The following is an 18,997-nucleotide window of genomic DNA, read 5'->3' on the forward strand; positions in this document are numbered from 1 at the left end:
CACCACCCCTGCCCTTTACATCGTAAGACAAAGGCAGAGAAACGCCTGCATGGCCTGTCCCTCTGTCAGTACACATGACTGATGGCAGTTTCCACCGTACGTACTCATACACAAGCAAAAAAGCCCAGGAAAGACTTACGGTCTATTAAAGCCTGAAATATAGTAAAATGCACATGGGACGAGTCATACATGTAGAGATTCATGAAAATGATCCGGGCTTCATTCTTGGTCACCCTCCCCTTAATACTATGGACAATATCTTTGATTGTTATATCCAATTTAATGGCTGCATTAGTTTGCTAGGTCTGGCGAAACAAAGCACCACAGATTTGGTGCCTTAAACAGCAGAAATTAATTTTCTCGCAGTTCTGGGAGATGGAAGTCCGAGGTCAGGGTTTCGGCAGGGTTGGTTTCTTCCGTGGCCTCTCCCTTTGCCTTGTAACTAGCTGTCTTCTCATGTCTTCATGTGAGCTTCCTGTTGTACATACCTATGTCCAAAGCACTCTTAGGACACCGCCAGTCATATTGGGTTAGGGCCCACCATAATGGTCTTATTTGAACTTACCTCGTTAAATGTCCTATCACCAAATGTCACATTCTGAGGCTCTGAGGTTAGGACTTCAACATATAATTCTGGAGGACACTATTTCAGCTCATAACAAGTAACCATGTCAAAAGATAGGGCTTGGTCTTATGAATGTCGCGGGGACATAATTCAGCCCAAAACAATGGGATAGCTTTATAAATATGATATAGAATGCTAACGTAATGGTATAGAGGGATAGAGCTAGACATGAAAGGAATTTGAAAAGCTCTGACTACAGTTTAAAACTGAGGGGAAATCATAAAAGTATTCCACACATGAACTCTGGATTCCGGAGTCCCCATAAGGTCATTGAATAAGTACCTACAGAGTATTTTTGCATTCACCTCACCACAAAATCATTAAAATATTATAAGATAATGAACTTGGCAAAGATTTCTAGATTATTCTTGTCATATTAGAAGGCTCCTGTGGTCTGGAGATGTGGCAGCTTATTGAGTCTGTCTGGAAAGTGTTTTCTGTAAAACCGAAGAGCAATAGTAATTTAGCTCCATCAGGAGAAAAGCAGAGAAAACGCATTTCTTTTGTTATTTATTTAATAACCTGTTGCTCTTTCTGGATCTTTTGAAACACTAAACTGCTAGCGATACACTCTGAAACCCTTTAGTGGTCAAAGCCAACTATACACGTTTGCATTTCAATTACACAATTTTTAATAAACTCATTTGCAAGATGCTGAGGCTTTTTCAAAAATCACAATCCTATAATAAAGCAGTCACACTTAGGATTCAAATTTTTTAACATGAGGATAATGAAACTCTCATACGTGAACCCCCATGTCCCCTTAGTACATTCTTATTTCACATGCTTTCTTGGTAGATGGAGAACGTGACTCAAGACGTTAGTCTCATCTGCCATTTCAAAGGACCAGTGTCAGATTTTCTCAGAATAAATTGAGTATTCATTTAAATGCAACACACTAAAGATATTTGCCAACCATTCCAAGTATTTTCGATTTGGAAAAAACTTGAATATAGGGTCAATTTATTTTTTAAACTGTTTCATTTACTTCTGCTGAATTTCTCTCAGTTCTGTTGATCTAAGAATATTCTGTTATTTAAATATGAAAATATTTGAATGTCTAGATGAAAATATTCTTATACATAAAATTAAATTCCCAACGAAATGTTTATTTCACCTTTAGTTTATCCAAACAGAGCCTACTTAAAAATATATTGACTACAATGAAATCTTTTCAGTTTCATTTTTACTGTATTTAAATTATGCTTATGTATTATAGATCTAATTCCAGAGAGAGAAAAAAGAGGCTAATTTAGGGTGACTTAAAGAGATACTGTGATTCAACGGTCAGAGATAAATAAATGAGGGGACCAGGGAGAGGGAAAATCGCAGTAGGAAAATAGTAGACACTTTGCACAGCAACGTGCTCACAATGGCCCTTGGCCAGTGGAATAGGGAGGACAGAGTGAAGCCTCGAAATTTGGCACCAAGCTTCCTGTCAGGCAAAACCAACAGGTAAACATTTTTTTTTTTTAATCGTCACCTGAGGACATTTTTTCAGTTAATTTCCAGAGAGTGGAAGGGAGGGAGGGAAAGAGAGGGAGAAACAGAGAGAGAGAAACATCAATGTTTCGATTGGCTGCCTCCCGCGTGTGCCCCGACCAGGGCCGGGGAGTAAGCCCGCAACCCAGATACGTGCCCTTGGCTGGAATTGAACCCGTGACCCTTTGGTCCGTGCGCTGACGCTCTAACCACTGAGCAAACCGGCCAGGGCTAAACGGTTGTTTTTATTGTTAGAACACTTAGCATGAGATCTACACACTGAACATTTTTAAAGCGTATGATACAGCCACGTTAACTGGAGGCACAGTGTTGTACAGCTGGTCTCTAGAATTTATTCATTCTGCATAACCGATATGGATGGGAATACACTTACGAGATTCAAAATGTCCAAATTATCGCCCTGACTGGTTTGGCTCAGTGGCGAGAGCATCAGCCTGTGGACTATAGGGTCCTGGGTTCGATTCCAGCCAAGGGCACATACCTCGGTTGCAGGCTCGATTCCCAGCCCAGGGCATGTGCGGGAGGCCGCCAGTCGATGTCTCTCTCACACATCGATGTTTCTCTCTCTCTGTCTCTCTCTTTCTCTCCCTTCCGCTCTCTCTAAAAAGCAATGAAAAAATATCCTCCTTGGGTGAGAATTTTAAAAAAGTGTCCAAATTATCAAAGCAGTCATTAAAACATTTTAACATACTAGTCTTATGCAAGCTTTTCTTGAATTTCTATGCAGAAAGTTGGAGGGATGCTGAGTGAGACAGTACCCTGATTAACATTGTCACAGTGAACGTGATCAGGAGGTCCCCGTTGCCGTTTGTCTCAACATGCCCCGTGCAGAGCAGTCTCATGCGCCGGGCCGTGGGCTTTTGCCATGTCTCCAGGACTGAGTGTCAGGAGTTAGGCACTCAGGATCCTTTCCACAGGTCAGGGCTGCTGTAGACGTGGACTTTCCAAAATTAACTCTCTCCTCTAAGGCTTCCTCCTACTCAGAATTCCGTGGTCACACTTTGAAAACCAGATGTTAGGACACCTCGCTCTTCTAGAAGATGCCGAGTGGCGCATGGCGGGATTCCAGATGTGTACAGTTTCCATCCACTTGCTAAGGCCTGTAACCCTGAGAATCTCTTGGGTATCCCAGCTCAGCTTTTTAGTGGTCTCACAGGGGAAGGATGGAAGAGCTTCCAGAAGTAGCCAGGATGGTGGTAAGATTGGTTGGCTGGGGCACAGTCAGGGGCAAGGGAGTTGTTCTCTCATCTCCTGCCTTGGACTGTGCTTCCAGATTGCAGTGAGAGGGGGCAAAGTGGATAAATTGAAAATAAGTCCAAATTTCTCAGAAGGCGAAAGAAAGACATTTTAAATTAAAATGACACGGAGCAGACATTTGAGAATAACAGAAATGACAAAAATGTTTAACAGTGGGAATTGAAAGTTAATACTAATTTAAAATTCCTAAAGCCTAGTAGTCTTTTCACTGTATTTGTAAATTCAAACAGCATGCCTCCATCAGAGTAGTGAAAAGAGGGGAAATTTAAGATTTTTAAAAGCACGGATCCCTCCTAGCTTCGTGGTCTGCACAACAGAGATGCCACAAGGGAACTGTAACTGTGGCGTTTGTTACCCTATATGCGATCAAACAGTCTCTCTCCCTTGGTACCTTACAAATCCCTGTGACCGGCGTTGGCCAGGCTGAGATGGGAAACACTGATTGATGTCCCCAGAGCAGAGACAGAGACAGAGACGAGAAGGACATGGTCAAACTCGGGGAGATGACCGGCGCCTGGGGAGATTGCCCACCAGCGCTGCCGAGACCCTTGAGCTGTCCTGCCACCTTCTGCTCTCCTGGACTCCTAAGTGGACATTAGCGACTTCACTTGCCAAGAGGACAGGAAAAATGTATATTTTGTTCCCTGGTGTTCCCCATGCACGTAACAGAGTATCTGATATGTAGTACGTGGTCAATAAATATCTGTTCAGTAAGAGCAATTGCAATTTAAGAGATAAAAATTAAGACATTTCTTGAGAGAAGAGAAAAATGATGATGTGCTGTTGAAATTTATGGTAAACGTTAGAACAGATAGAAACATGAACAACCATGGGGTCAAATACTCCCATTTTGTAGGTGAGGAAATTGAAGTCCTGGTACAGAGCATATCTACAACTAGAATCCAATATTGTCTCTGATTTCAGTAGCTTTTTTCCACTATAAGTATTGTTGTAAGTCTTATTTTCTAGTAACTTTAAGGTAATCTAACTCAAAGTAACAAAAAGGTATTGATCATCCAAAATGAGAATAAAATACACAATGATTAAACTTAAAATGCATAATATATAATTCCACATGAAAATTCTGTGTGCATTTATCACCTACTGTGGTCTATAGTCAGCTGCCACTGGTGTGATTTTAGATTTTAAATATTATTTATTAATGTCTTAAAATCACCCTGATTAGTTGGATATAAGTAAATCATTTCTAAATATCATATTGCTGGCCACAATTTTTTGGCATATGAATTGAGCACAAATATATAACTGTAGGAAAGTAACTATTATGTGATTAAGTAGAAGTTTATTTATCTGATGATCATTATGTTTGGAAAATAGAAGTTTCAACAGTTTATGTAGTTTTCTGATTTAACTACTAACAGATTTCATCTATTTCTAATTTAGTTTCAGTAATCAAAAATTCAAAGCCAGTTAAATAATACAGCTACATTAAATCCATTTAATATCCACAGTGTTATCAAAAAATTAAAATGATCAAATATCATTCCCTAAAAATAATTTTGGTCCTATAATACTTTAAATCCATCAGTTTTTGGATGGCCCAGATCTGCCAGTTTTTATAAATTGACCATTAGATTTTATTAACAGTCATCTTGGGATACCAAGAATTGCCTCAGAGAATCAAACACGTAGAAATGTTGAATTTAATTCAGGGTGTTAAATAATACAAAATAATTTATGTCTAGCCGCTTATGTAACAAGTCAATTTGATTTTCACATTTCCTTCCGGGACAGATTTTTCTAATATTTAACATGAGGAAGCACAATGACAGGTGACCTCTTCTTCTGCTGTCACTCCAGTTCTAAAATGTAATGACAACCACCCAATAAAATCTTGCCACAGAATGCGTCCTTCTGCTTTGCCAGTGGTTCTCAGGGAACTTTAAAAAGCTACTGGCGCCTGGGACTCACCCCCACAGATTCTGCTTTCATTGGTCTGAGGGTGGCGGGGGTTTCTAAGAGTCAGGGAAGTTTGAGAACCACTAGATAATGCGAAACAAGCAGCCTTAAAAGATCTCCATGCAGTCCAGCCAACCCCGCCCTGTACTTTTTAAGCAATCACCTTCCCAGTTTAAAGAAATCTGGCCTCTGGTCCTAGATTATCTGGATAATTGCCTCAACTCATCACTCCTCTTAGCTATAAAAGCATGAGAACTATTACTTATTTCTAAAGTCTGTTACACTATCATTCGCATGAAAAATTACATCTTTTTTTTAAAAGAGAGCACAGTAATTTATCTGTGAAGTGAAATAACACTAGCAGATCATTAACTTGGTACAATGAATGCATCAAGCAGCTGTTACTTAGAAAATAGAACATCTGTTAAATGCCATTGGAGTCACTGTTCACTGTCATTATAGTTATAGCTGTAATTTCTGTTCTGCACATTCCGCTTTCATGAAATTCTTCTTTAATAGACAATACATTATTAATAAAAAGTCAGTACACATTGCCATAAAATTCACTATTTAATGTTTTATGTTCTTTTTGAATTTATCATTATATTATTCCGTCACATTAGCCTAATAATAAAATATGTATTAAACCTCTAGCCATGACAAGAGTAATGTAGGGACCTGAAGAAACAATTAATATTACAGTTTATCACACTTAGGACATATTAATTGTATGATGCACCATTGATTTAATTACAGCTGTTGTGGATCACACCGAACACCACCACCTTAAACGTAAATATCAATTGTGTTTCCTCTCAATTTCAGAAACCTTAAAATGTGACAAAGGCACATCTCAGAATTGCAGTAATGTGTTCATTTTTCCCCCCCATAAATAAATTGTGTAGCTAAAAACGAAAAGAATTCTCTCCCATTTCTGATGACTAGGAATGGTATAATATTTTTGCAGACTGACTGAGGCAGAATTCATTGGGGAGGATGATCCTTGAAAATATCTTTTATGGACATGTTAGTCAACCTTTCATCCATATTAGAGGGGACTTGCACAAGGGATCAAGAAAGAGCTAAAAGAAATAGGAATTTAGTGGCATCCTAGTAAAGGAAGAATTGTATAAGGAAATGGTGCTTTGGCACGTTTGACTGAATGAGGGCCTGAGTGGAGATAGTATCTATGGGACAGGAGCCACCTAAGAGAGAAAAAAAGGAGTGCAGAGTGGGAAGAATAGAAAATCAGATAGATAAGTTATTCCTGGCAAATTCCAGGAAAACTCATGGGAGGCTTTGGATCTCTGAATATATGAAATGGGTGGGAGAGAGGGTTAAGCCCAAGTGGGTTATGTTTCTCTGTCCCTGTTAGGAAAAACACACACCTGTGAATATGTCCCTATGGGACCAGATAATTAGTCCAACACTTTTACCATTTTGTCTTTAAATAAAATTAAAGAAAATGTTTTCATCATATGATGGTATGATCAGCAGAGACCAACAGAACAGGTTTTCCCATCCTGCTACAACATCCATGAAGTGAGTGTATGAGCTAATTGCTAAATCCTGAACCTCACGTGCCACTGACAATTGCTATTATCAACCAGACGAGTAATAACAAGTGTTGGAGAGGTTGTGGGGGAAAAGGAGCCCTCATTCACTGCTGGTGGGAATGCAGACTGGCTCAGCCACTGTGGAAAACAGCCTGGAGACTCCTCAAAAAATTAAGAATAGAGTTACCATAGGACCCAGCAGTCCCTCTCCTGGGTATGTACCCTGAAAACTCAAAAAAGTATTTGCAAAGATATATGCACCCCTGTGTTCATGGCAGCATTATAAACGGTGGCCAAGACATGGAGACAACCAAAGTGTCCTGTGACAGAGGACTGGGTAGAGAAGATGTGGGGCATGGACACAATGGATACTGCTCAGCATAAGAAAGGGTGAAACACTGCCATTTGCAACAACATGGATGGATCTTGAGAATATCATGCTAAGTGAAATGAGTCAGGCAGAAAAAGCTGAGAACCATATGATTTCACTCATATGTGGGATGTAAAACTGAAACTCAGAGCCACAGACAGGCAACAGCATGGTGGTTGCCACAGGGAAGGGGAGTGTGTGGGGTGAAGGGTAAAGGGGGCCGAATATATGGTGAGGGAAGATGATTTGACTTTGGGTGGTGGGCACACAATGCAATGCACAGATCACGTATCATAGAAATGTACCCTTGAAACCTGTACAATGTTATTAACCAGTGTCACCCCAATAAATTTTATTTAAGAAATTACTCAAGTGAATTAACTTATAGATATGAGGAATAAATCACAATGTATTTTCCACCCTTCCATGAGTGTCATTAGGAGAAGCTGGCCTGTGCTGTCCATTTGTTTAAGGGAACTGGAGTAGCATGTAAAAGTTGCTATGTCCGGGAAGAAGTAGAAAGCACATCCTTTTCTTTGAATTCATGAAAGTTAGTTTTAATATTCGACTATTCACTGTAGAACTACCAAATGTTATAAGTTAAATATATGGAAAATGGAGGAAATTATGTTAGATTTGATGTCAACTTATATTTAAATCGAGTTCTACTCTTATCGGACATGTTTCCCTATGTCATAAAAACCCTGGGTGTCAAGTATATAGTTCACATTAAGCTGCTGTTGAAACTCCTGAAACTGGATTTATGACCATGTCATGGGGTCAAAATAAAACTGAGTGTGCACAATTCCTCTCTTTCCTTCAGTCTTAAAATCAACCCTAGAAGATGTCCCATTACTACAGGACTGAAAAAGCTAAAGGGGCTGAGTTATAACTTAGCCAGTGTACTCATTGAACTTGAACGTGCCCAGTCGAAAGGGTAGACCTTTCCGAACCCTCCCCAGCTGGGACTGGATGGCTTTGGTTTTTTGTTGTTGTTTTCAGTTTCCATGATTGATTGATTGATCGATTGATTGATTTTAACAAACCCAGAATTACTTAGAGAGAAATTTATGATACATCAGCCATGACAATGTATCAAAACAATGATGTTTAAAGGAGAAATATCACAGGAATACTTGACAGATATTCAATAAATATTTGTTTGCTAGTGAAGGGAAAGTGAGTAGTAGACCGAACTCACTACGTAGCTAACCAAAGCTTCCAGTTGCTTTAAAAGCTCCGCTAGTGAAGCTTACCACCCTCCTGAGCAGTGAGGATTACATATGACTGATGCCTGGTTGGTTCAAATTCATGGCCTTTCCCTATTTAATATTGTCCGGTGAAATAAAATTTCACTCCACTCACAATTCTTGCACAGTGGTTGTATTGGGAAAAGGGTGCTGGCGAGAATGGTCATCTAATCCTCTGGGCATAAAATACTCTGTACCCCTTTTAGGGCAGTGGCAGTGGAGTGGAGGGGGAGCGAGCTGTGGATACAAGAGATTCTAGAGCTGGAGTGGCTAGACCTCGGTGCGGAGTTGAAAGTGGGGCCCTCAGGGAGACTGAGTTTCTGGTTTATGTGACCCAGTGGGCAAATTAGAGACAGGGTACAGCAGCGACAAGGTCTGGAATCAGGGAGGAGCAGTTCAGTTCTGAACAAGATGACCCTGCCAGCAGGGTCATCTTCTTTTCCTTCCCACTGATTTCGGGATTATTCTGACGGGACTTGACTAATTTGTAGGTGTTGCTTTGTCAGTTGTTCTTAAGGGGTATTTGTTAATACAGCTGTCTTTCCATCTAGATTGTAAACTGCTTGAGGGCAGGCTCCTTTTATTTTTTTCTCTCTGACATATACTCCGTAGGCCTCAAGTAAAATCCTGGAATAGTAGGAATCAGTATTTATAACCAACTTGACATTATTTCTCCGTAAGTTCTGTGAGCCTCTGGATAGCTTTTAAGGGCGGGGAAATGTGTTTTCAATGCTTTCCCTCCATCTCAGCAACCCCAGAAATAAGCCCCTCCCCTAGAAAGAAGTGAGGGAGGGTTCAGAGAGAATGGCTGCAGTTCAAGTCAGTCGTTCAGTTCTCAACACACCTGCGAGTGTAGACGCTCATCTGTAGTGGGAAAATATTAGAGCAAGGGAAAGTGGCCTCTTGACATCATAAAATACATGTTTTTAGTTTCCAGTAAGTTGCCTGTATTCTCCTTTTGGTGGCTTTTGATTCCAACCTTCGTACTTTCTAATCACTTTGTACTTTGTCTGTAGTCAAGGGGAACCATCCAGTCCTTTGTGGTGAACCCCAGTTTCAAGTGATCGCCTCTCTCTTGCAGCCTGTTGTGCTCCTCCCAGCCATGACTCATCTTTTCCCCCCAAATTATGTTCTTTCTAACGTGATACCAAGCTGGATTGCATTTCAGCTTTTCTCTGCAGCTGCACTGTGGGTAAGATTAGAGCAGGGTATGCAGAGATCACCTGCTATCTCCGGGAGTGAATGGCACAGCCCTGAGCGGATGTTAAGCACCTGATGCACTTGCCTAATTGAAATTTAAGTACCATCTTCAGAAAGCTAGAGCAGCATATTTTTTGAAGGCTAAGTTCTTATTATGTGTTCGTCATACCTTTAATTTAAAATACTTGCGTGGGGGAAAATACAAAATCCACTAAATGAGCACAGTATTTCTCCTGACCAAAAGCAGTATTTATACAAAAGACTAAATACCTGTTTATTCTTGTGTACCACATGTAAAGGCTCAATTCTAGGTCTTTTTACAGTAATAGTGTAAATTTCTTTTGGCGACAGTAGTTATAAACCACCACAATGATCACTGCCTTGTTTCATGATGGTGAGAACTTAACACATTTGTTTTATCTTTATAATCTTAAGGAACCTAAAATGATCCTAGAAATTAGTTCATATTTCCTATTGTCTTTGTTTTTATTAACAGAATGAGATATCCTTGGACATTGAACATTTTCTCTTGAAAATTATAGCTGGAGAAGTTTAGCAGATGTTTAATGCACAATAGTTGTTTGTGGTCCATGAACTATTTGGAACAGTATTTCCTAAATTCAGAACTTTTTCGATCTCTTCTGAGATTTGGAAATTTCCATTGCCTTTAATTGCATTGCCTGGCATGGAAGAGACAAATGTCTGTGTATACAACAGCTTTTTATATCAAAGCTAAAACAGAGTGTCATCTTAGTGAAGACATTTTAAGAGATAATTAGTGATCCAAATCTAAATTAAGATTCAACTTTGTGAGATGTTAACTTGGCAAATAAATCAACTCTAGTGACAAGCCGCTAGTCTGAAATATAGGAAGTAGGGAATGCTCATTTGCATGTATTTCCATATCTTTGACAACATTATACTTGAATATAAGCTTTATAAGGACAGGGACTTTGTTTCTCTATCACTTTATCCTTAATGTTTGGAAAAATGGCTGCCATGTGTGGTTGTGAGACTGTGTACTACACAAGGGAGTGAAAGGGCTGCAATCTAGCCCGTGACCACTTATAAGTCAAGCTCCAGAGGGGCTGTTCTCATCCAAAGGAGCAATTTCTCATAATTTTCATTAATTAGAATCACCTGTGTCCCTGCTACAAGTGCTACATTTAGTAGGAGCCCAGTGGCATTTATGATTGATACATGAATGAATTTTCTTCTGTGATTGCTAAGCCCACTCATGTGCAACAGATGACACCTACGTTACAAATAACTCTGCGCTTGGTAGCTGATAAGTTCATTTGGCATTCATTACTTTAATTTCAGATATTTTTATATTGAAATAGAAGCACAAATACCAAAATGATATCTTAGAATTGAAGAAACAGCATTGTGTCTTGTATAGGAATCATTTTGTGCAGCCTTTTTACTTTATTTATTCCCTTGCTTACTTGATATCGAAGGGAGAAACAAAATGTGTAGTGTATAGTGGTTTGGAGCGGACCAGGGCCTGATGGTGTGGAGGAAAGACATTTAGGCAGATTTACATTATTTAAGTATATTATAGAGAGAGAAAAGACACCTTGAGAGCATCCAGGCCTAGGAAATGAGATGGAGCTGGCTCATAGAGACCGTCCCTCCCTGCTTTGCATGGACCACCCCTCTTACTCTCTTTGCATACGTTTCATTTAGCTCTTTGCAAGTGGGCTCCCTCCACTTGCTTATTATTGCTGCTCCCCAGGGATTTTGTCTTACTACGGCCTTGGCTTGCTCCGGTGAGCACGTTGGCTCTGTTTCCAAGTGACTTCTCAGCTGCGTGCTCTCACCCTCTCTGTTAACCTTGAGAGAGGATCTGTTTGGCTCTGGCTGCATGTGGGTAAGGGAAGGAATGGGGGGCTGGGGCAGAGGCAGGGCAGTGTGAGATGATCACATGGTCAGCCATGACATGTCACAAGGAAGGGGCTGTAGATAGAGTCCACAGTAAACACTTGTACTAGGATCGCTTTTCCCATCAACTTTCTACATTCTAATATTAAATGTGCTTGTTTTTATGTTTCGCAAATCAAGTCTTAGATAGCGGTAGTGCTCTCTCAGGGGATTGTCATATTACCTCTATACTTTCATTGACCTCTAACTGAAAATGAGCATTTTTTTCAGTTATGAATGTGAGCAGCAAACCCCAGTAATATCAGCAGTTCCTGAGACTTTGCCTCCAGTAGAAAGGACAGATACTTTTATATAATAGTCAAGTCAGTGTATATATAATTCAGAACACCAGTTATGCTCATCACTGCTTTAATCCTAATTAAATATCTGGTGCTAGGTCAGTGTAGTAACACATGGTAGCCAGGAAAACATGCATTACTAGCTCACAAATTTAACAAAGACATTCTGTATATTGTATTTCAGTACAACTGGTTTTATTTAAAATCCAGTGGATTTAATTTTATGCTTTTAAAAACATTATTATGAGAAAGGGTCCTTACATTTCACCAGATGCCAAATAGGTTTGTGACACCAAAAGACTAAAAGTTTTGCTGTAGAAATACACAAGTGCAGTAGTTCCTGAATTTTCTAAAAGTAGCTGCCTATTTCTGGATGGGATTTCTAAGGTCTAACTTTAGCCAATACATTTACAAATTAACTAAATAGAAATAAATATATTTAGATGGATAGTATGTACGTTTATCTGTTAAATATGTAAAATCTTAAATGTGAAATTAATCATGTTAATGTATATGGATATGATCATATATACCCAATAAGGAAACTACAGTGTGGACAGTATGACTTTCATTCATAAAGACATGGTTGACGGTTTCAGTACTTGAAAAATCTTACCGTAGTAACCATACCCACAGCCATTTCAGAAGCATTCAGTCTTAAAACTACAGTATATTACTTGAAGCTCAAATGCTGTCCTTTCTACAGGCTACTCAGAAAGAGATTGAGAAACAGAAGGTTCACCTGAAGAGTGTCACGGAGCTAGGAGAGGCCTTGAAGACGGTCTTGGGCAAAAAGGAAACCTTGGTGGAAGATAAACTGAGTCTTCTGAATAGTAACTGGATAGCTGTCACTTCCCGAGCAGAAGAGTGGTTAAACCTTTTGTTGGTAAGAGAAGAGGCTGGGAGATTTTTCAACCCCTCTCCATCATGGGAAAGAAATTACATAAGTATTTCATAAGGATGCTTGTGCTTGTAAATTCCTTCACTACACATAAATGCTGGCTCTTAATTCAGTATCTATCACTGTATTTTAATATATTTTCCATGCTTGTGCTACATTCCATATGGAGATCACACCTCAAAGTAATTTGAATGATACTGAATTTTTGTCTGTTAAAACTAGAAAATAGGACGGATCTTTTAAGAACATTGTCTGACCAATATGTCATGGTGTGTCTCTCTAAAATCAAGGAGTACCAGAAACACATGGAAAACTTTGAGCAGAATGTGGATCACATCACAAGCTGGATCATTCATGCTGACACGCTTTTGGATGAATCTGAGAGAAAGAAACCCCAGCAAAAAGAGGACGTGCTTAAGGTAGCAAATAAAATATGATGAAAAGTAATTTTTAAATAGCAGAACAGTTATGTCAATCATGTTTGTCCTAAAAGATACCAAGGACTTCTTAATATGAGTGCAAAATTCTCCCTCCCTCCCTCCCTCCCTCCCTCCCTCCCTCCCTCCCTCCCTCCCTCCCTCCCTCCCTCCCTCCCTCCCTCCCTCCCTCCCTTCCTTCCTTCCTTCCTTCCTTCCTTCCCTCTGTACTTTCTTAATTCAAATGTGAGTTCATGACTTTGAAAAGTTCTGTTATCTGGATATCTGTCCATATCCACCCCTCAGCTAATTGCAGGCAACTGAAACTGATGAGAAAGGGAATTCAGGATTTATTTTGGTGCCCTGTTACAAATTGCTGTCCATTTTAATAGTAGTACTACCTTCTTGTATGAAACACGAAGATCAGGTCCTTGGCATCACTCATAGCTCATCTGAATGAGCACCTAAGATCTAATCATCTCCACATGTTGCCTATGCAGTGTCCAAATCTTAGTAACAATCCTGAGCTTATATAAAATTGAATTTTTCATTTTTAACTGTATATAAAGTAAACACGCTTTTGGTTCTCTTTTCTTATATTGAAATCAATTATTAAGACAGCTTAAGTCACCTTTCTCAAAGGAAAGGCAACTTAATTTTTACTTCAAAAAGTGATTCCTGTAAAGGGTATGAGACATATAATGTGTAAATATATCTTATTAATGCTATATTATTTCTACTTGATGGCGTCTTTCTTGGTTTAAAAGGAAGAGTTGAATTTTCCCACATCTCATTTAAATTCATGATACCTTATTTTGTTTTGCAGAAGTTTTCAGTAGTTTCATTTGAGTAGTGGGTTACTATTTAAAGAACAGCCAAAAATTATAATTTCTGTCCTGTCTATACAATTCATTTGTTTCTTTTTATGCAATTGGTATTTTCCGAGGATTACTTTTTTTTTAATGAAAGACTGTAAATGTCTTTGAGGCTGTCCCCAAGGCATATTTACACTGTCGCCTGTGCCTTCTTTTGCCTTTCCTTTGACCTTGATATGAGCTAAGGAATGCCATCTTACAGTGAAACCCCTTCAAGGCCTTCAGGATCGGGAACGGAGCTATTTCACTCACAGTCCTTCTGATCCCCTGTGTCAGACAGAACGCCCCGCAATCCCTCTGTCTGGGCCACAGAATCCGTGTGTGTTAGAAAACCTGTTTTGCCCCTGGCACTCAATATAATAAACAAAAGGGAACTCAGAAGTACCGGGAAGGAATAGGAAATTGTTTTTCAGCTACCTCCTTCTTAAGCATATGTTCAGATTGTTCCCCAGCCATGAAATTCAGTAAAGAAAAGATAAAATAAGGCTAAATATAAAGTGCTATGATTGTTGCAGGAGGCAGAGATAAGGCAGGAAAACATCCCTGTCTTCCCTCGGACTCTCAGACTAAGTAAATCTTTTACATAAATATAGGTCAGACTTAAGGAAGGACAGCTACCTGTTTTCCTGAGTTCACGCACATTCTACTTCTATTTTATGGGAGTTGGTATTTTTCTTCCCTCCATCTGCATGTTCTCTCTCTCTGGAACTCTCTGGAACTCTGTCTCTCTGGAATTCTGTCTTGCCCTCTCTGTCTTGCTCTCTCACTGTCTTGCAATTTCCATTTACTTACTAACTTCACGCCCTATCTCTTGCTCATGGAATATAGCGTTTAAAGGCTGAAATGAATGACATGCGCCCAAAGGTGGACTCCACGCGTGACCAAGCAGCAAACTTGATGGCAAACCGCGGCGACCACTGCAGGAAAGTAGTAGAGCCCAAAATCTCAGAGCTCAACCATCGATTTGCAGCCATTTCTCACAGAATTAAGACTGGAAAGGTAGGAAGACCTGCTCCAAGGTGGAAACTAGTGATAAATGATCTCTTGCGAAGGTTGCGCAAAACTCTGAAGGGGGCGCGCAACCCCCGCAGCAAGGTTTTCAAAAGGAAAATAAAGGCCAAAACGTATTTAAGGAAATTTTATCACTGAATCTAGTGTGAGATCAGCATTCTCTCTCTCCCCCTCTCCCCCTCTCCCCCTCTCCCCCTCTCCCTTTCCCTTCCCCCCCCCCTCCTGCCCCCTCCCCGTGTCTGTCGCCTCTCCCTGTCTCGCTGTCATTTTCTCTTTCATGCCACAGCTGTTCTCAAACTGCATCCCACACTGGTTTACATATGTACTTTCAGGGGTAACCTACAGCAAAGTAACAAATAGCATGCTGCAGGCCAACGACAACAAAAAGCACAAAAGACATCCATCTAAAGAAAGCGCTGCTGACACATTTTGCCAAATACAATCTTGCCTGCGTGTACTGTGGGGCAGATCTCCCAGACGAGGCTTTGTACATCTCCTGCCCGATCTAGGCCGTGTACCCCTCCTTGATGGTTGTGCACATGCATGTGTGTGTGTGTGTATTGAACTTGCTTTTGCTAGTTGCCAATACTTACTCGGACAAAATCCATTAGGCTGTAATGACTTGCCCAAGCCATGAAAACAAATAATTGCAAAGCTCATATATCCTGATTTTTGTAATTTCGTATGTCTATTTATATTTATTCAATTGAATGGAGACCCAGGGGATATGGAACTTTTGCATGATAACCCTTTATATTTGTGTAACACTTAATGAAGACAAAATCTTATCTAATAGGCAGCATGCAAAAATATATAAATACAGTATTACAGAATTCCAACTCTTTGGGGGAATGTCAGAATGCAAGGAATTACCTCCAAATTTATAAACTATAGTTTGACACATTTTCAATATATATGATATGCTTTTAAATACAAAAATGTATGTAAAGGAAAAGTATGTATTTACATATACAGATAATGGTCAGAAAGAATCTTAAATGAGAAAAATGTTGAACTATTTGTGAGAAAATGTAATGTAATATGTCAGGTAAGTATTGATTCCTGGAAAAATAGGAGAATACATTTGGAAAATTATTTTTATAATTATGGACAGGCAATTATAGCATGGTTTACAATTGCTGCATTTTCTAAGGCATTAAAATGTATCACTCATATATAATAGTACATATTTAAGGGAATTTCTAAAATATATGGAAATGTGATATACATTTTGAACACTTTATGCACATAAAACATAGTTACCCTTCAAAACTCACCTTCCCAAAGGAAAAAGGCATTAGCTTACCTTAATTCATTGCTGCTTCTTTGTAATATTTAAGTTAACAAGTTAGCTGTCTGCATTTATATGTTATTTTAAATAAGGCATTTTCACCTGAAAAATATCTGAAAGGCTTTGAAACTTTATTTTCAGATCATAGTTGATTTTTTGTAACAATTTACTCTGCTGTTTCAAAAGACAGTTGTTTTTACCTCTGGAGATATCCCTAGAGTATGTATTATCTAAACAAACAAAAGATTATTTCAGTTGCCTAAAAAGTGAATGCTAATACTTCATTACTAAGTTTGTATTCTTTCCACTATGTATGTGTATAAAATGTCACTAAGCTATAGAATATTTAAGAGGAAGCAGTGTTATTTTCTTTATTCTGTCAACAGTAGGTTGAGCTAAAAGATGTCACGTGATTGTGATTTGGAGACTTTGAAAACTGGGTAGAATTCATCCTGTACCAATAGCAGCCTGCTTAGCATGGCTGAGAGAAGTGTGTGAATTCCCATTCTGTGTTCTGTACAGATTTGTCAGTGCACTTTCAGATATCATGCATAAGGTGAGCCACTTGATGGACATCTTTGCTTTCCTTACTGAAAAAAGGCCTAAGAGATTTTATTTATTTATTTTAATATATCTTTATTGATTTCAGAGAGCGGAAGGGAGAGGGAGAGAGAGAGAGAGAAACATCAATGATGAGAGTCATTGATCGGCTGCCTCCCGCACGCCCCCTGCTGGGGATCGATCCCGCAACCCGGGCATGTGCCCTGACCAGGAGTCAAACTTCGATCTCCTGGATCCTAGGTCAATGCTCAGCTGCTGAGCCACGCAGGCCGGGTAGGCATAAGAGATTTTAAATCAATATTTTCAATTATATATTAATTGACAAGACAACCACAGTTTTTAAGTATTCCATTCTCTCTAAATTAATAAAGACAATTGGATGCAGTAGTGACCCCATCTGGGTGTTTTGAAGAGATAATTATGCTCTTTCATCACGAAAGCATTTACTTATTTATTCATTTCATCAACTAATGATATTGAGTATACATTATGCTAGTGAGTATGGAAATATACAAAGATGTAAACAGTACTTGCTTTAAAAATATCTGTTTACAGGCACAAATTTAAATGCCTATTGCAGCCACAGAATATGCTTAACGCTAGTCTGTCTTCATGGAGATGTTCAATGAATGATTGAGGTTAGTCCCAGCAATCCCATGGTAGGACAGGAAGAACGGTGCATGTAGAAGACTGAATTCTAGGCCTAACTTTGTCAGCATTGGGCAGAACATGTGATTTCTCTGCAACTTCATTTCAGTGTATGTAAGATAAGGGAGTTGAGCTAGATTAGGAGTTCTTAAAAGGAAGACTATCTCGCCACCCCCAGAAGGAGTTATTAGTTTGAAAGAATGTATAAAATGAGTAAGGAAGTTACTGGATGATAGGCTTTCTACCCGTTTATCTTGCTCCTTCCTATGATGGGGTTCAGGAGGTGCAAGTTACTCCATAGAACATGGGGTAAAATTTCGGGGTTGGATTAGTTAAAATGAGGACTAATCATTTAGATTAGTCCTTGGTATTTCTAAAAGTTTGACATTCCGGTGATCTTTTGTTGACACAGTAAGGGATTTAAAATAATGACTTATATGTGCATTTGCGTATGGAGTGCGGTCATTCTGGAAGTGCTGAAAGTCAAGTTCCTATTATAGTAGGGCTTCTGCAAGGTGAGATTGGGTTAGAATATGCCTTTTTATGGTTGAGTCTCTGGGTAGGTTTTACTTGAAAGAATAACCTAGGAGCTAACCTGTGGTGATGAAATAAACAAACAAAACTAGGCTGGGAATGAAATGGATAGAATGTAGACTTAGTGTAAGAACTAATTTCAGGGTGCTTTTTAGAGACCAACTGGAAAGGGCAATTGAGTAGGGTAAAAATTTATCCTAACACTCGCTGGCAGTGCCTGAATTCACTGTTTGTGAAGAATACGCATCTCGGTGTCCTGCAAGGGACTGTCCATTGGGAGAAATGCCAAATGCCAGAAAGCAATCAGAGCCTCATTTCTGCTTAGAAATGTGGTAGGATGATGCCTGTCTTATCTTAACCTTAAGATTGTGGCGAGAATCAAATGATCTAAGATATGTAAAAGCATATATTAAAAAATCTATACATTGTTATATAGATAAAAATGCTAAAAACCATTAATATCAATAATTCTTTCCATTATTATATACTTAGACTCGAATGCCCAAATTGTGAGGGTTGAGACAGAAATTTATGGAAAAATGAAATGATTTGTCTTTCTGGCCTCTTCTAGAATGGGCTTGGACCAAGAATACATGTCTTTGCTATTTGCATTTCAAGGACCAACTGTACAGATTATCAAGTGGACCATTTAAGAAGTGCTAGGAAGTTTTGCTTGCCCCAAATACAACCCTTAATTCCTCCTAATCAGTGTGGAATCAGTTTGAGAAATGGCAGTTTTGACAGAGAGGGTCAGAATTATAAAAAAAATTAAAATCAATCAGTAATAACTTCAGAACCCTGGTTAAAGTCAATGGAATCAATGGGGAAAGATATCATGCCTCAACTCTTTCAGCTTT

At 39.2% G+C, this 18,997-nt stretch overlaps 1 protein-coding gene across 3 annotated transcripts in view; it reads left to right on the plus strand.

Annotated features, from left to right (window-relative positions):
* DMD (dystrophin) overlaps positions 1-18,997 on the plus strand; it is a gene marked incomplete at its 3' end in the record, with an annotated part of 1,946,774 nt that overhangs the window by 822,729 nt on the left and 1,105,048 nt on the right. For all 3 annotated transcript variants that reach the window (XM_081125527.1, XM_081125528.1, XM_081125524.1), the window contains exons 35-37: positions 12,610-12,789; positions 13,095-13,223; positions 14,924-15,094. In XM_081125527.1, coding sequence (XP_080981653.1) covers positions 12,610-12,789; positions 13,095-13,223; positions 14,924-15,094 — 480 coding nt within the window. The remainder of the gene's footprint in view (positions 1-12,609; positions 12,790-13,094; positions 13,224-14,923; positions 15,095-18,997) is intronic.

Source organism: Miniopterus schreibersii (genome assembly GCF_964146895.1).
Source record: "Miniopterus schreibersii genome assembly, chromosome: X".
Classification (NCBI taxonomy): domain Eukaryota; kingdom Metazoa; phylum Chordata; class Mammalia; order Chiroptera; family Miniopteridae; genus Miniopterus; species Miniopterus schreibersii.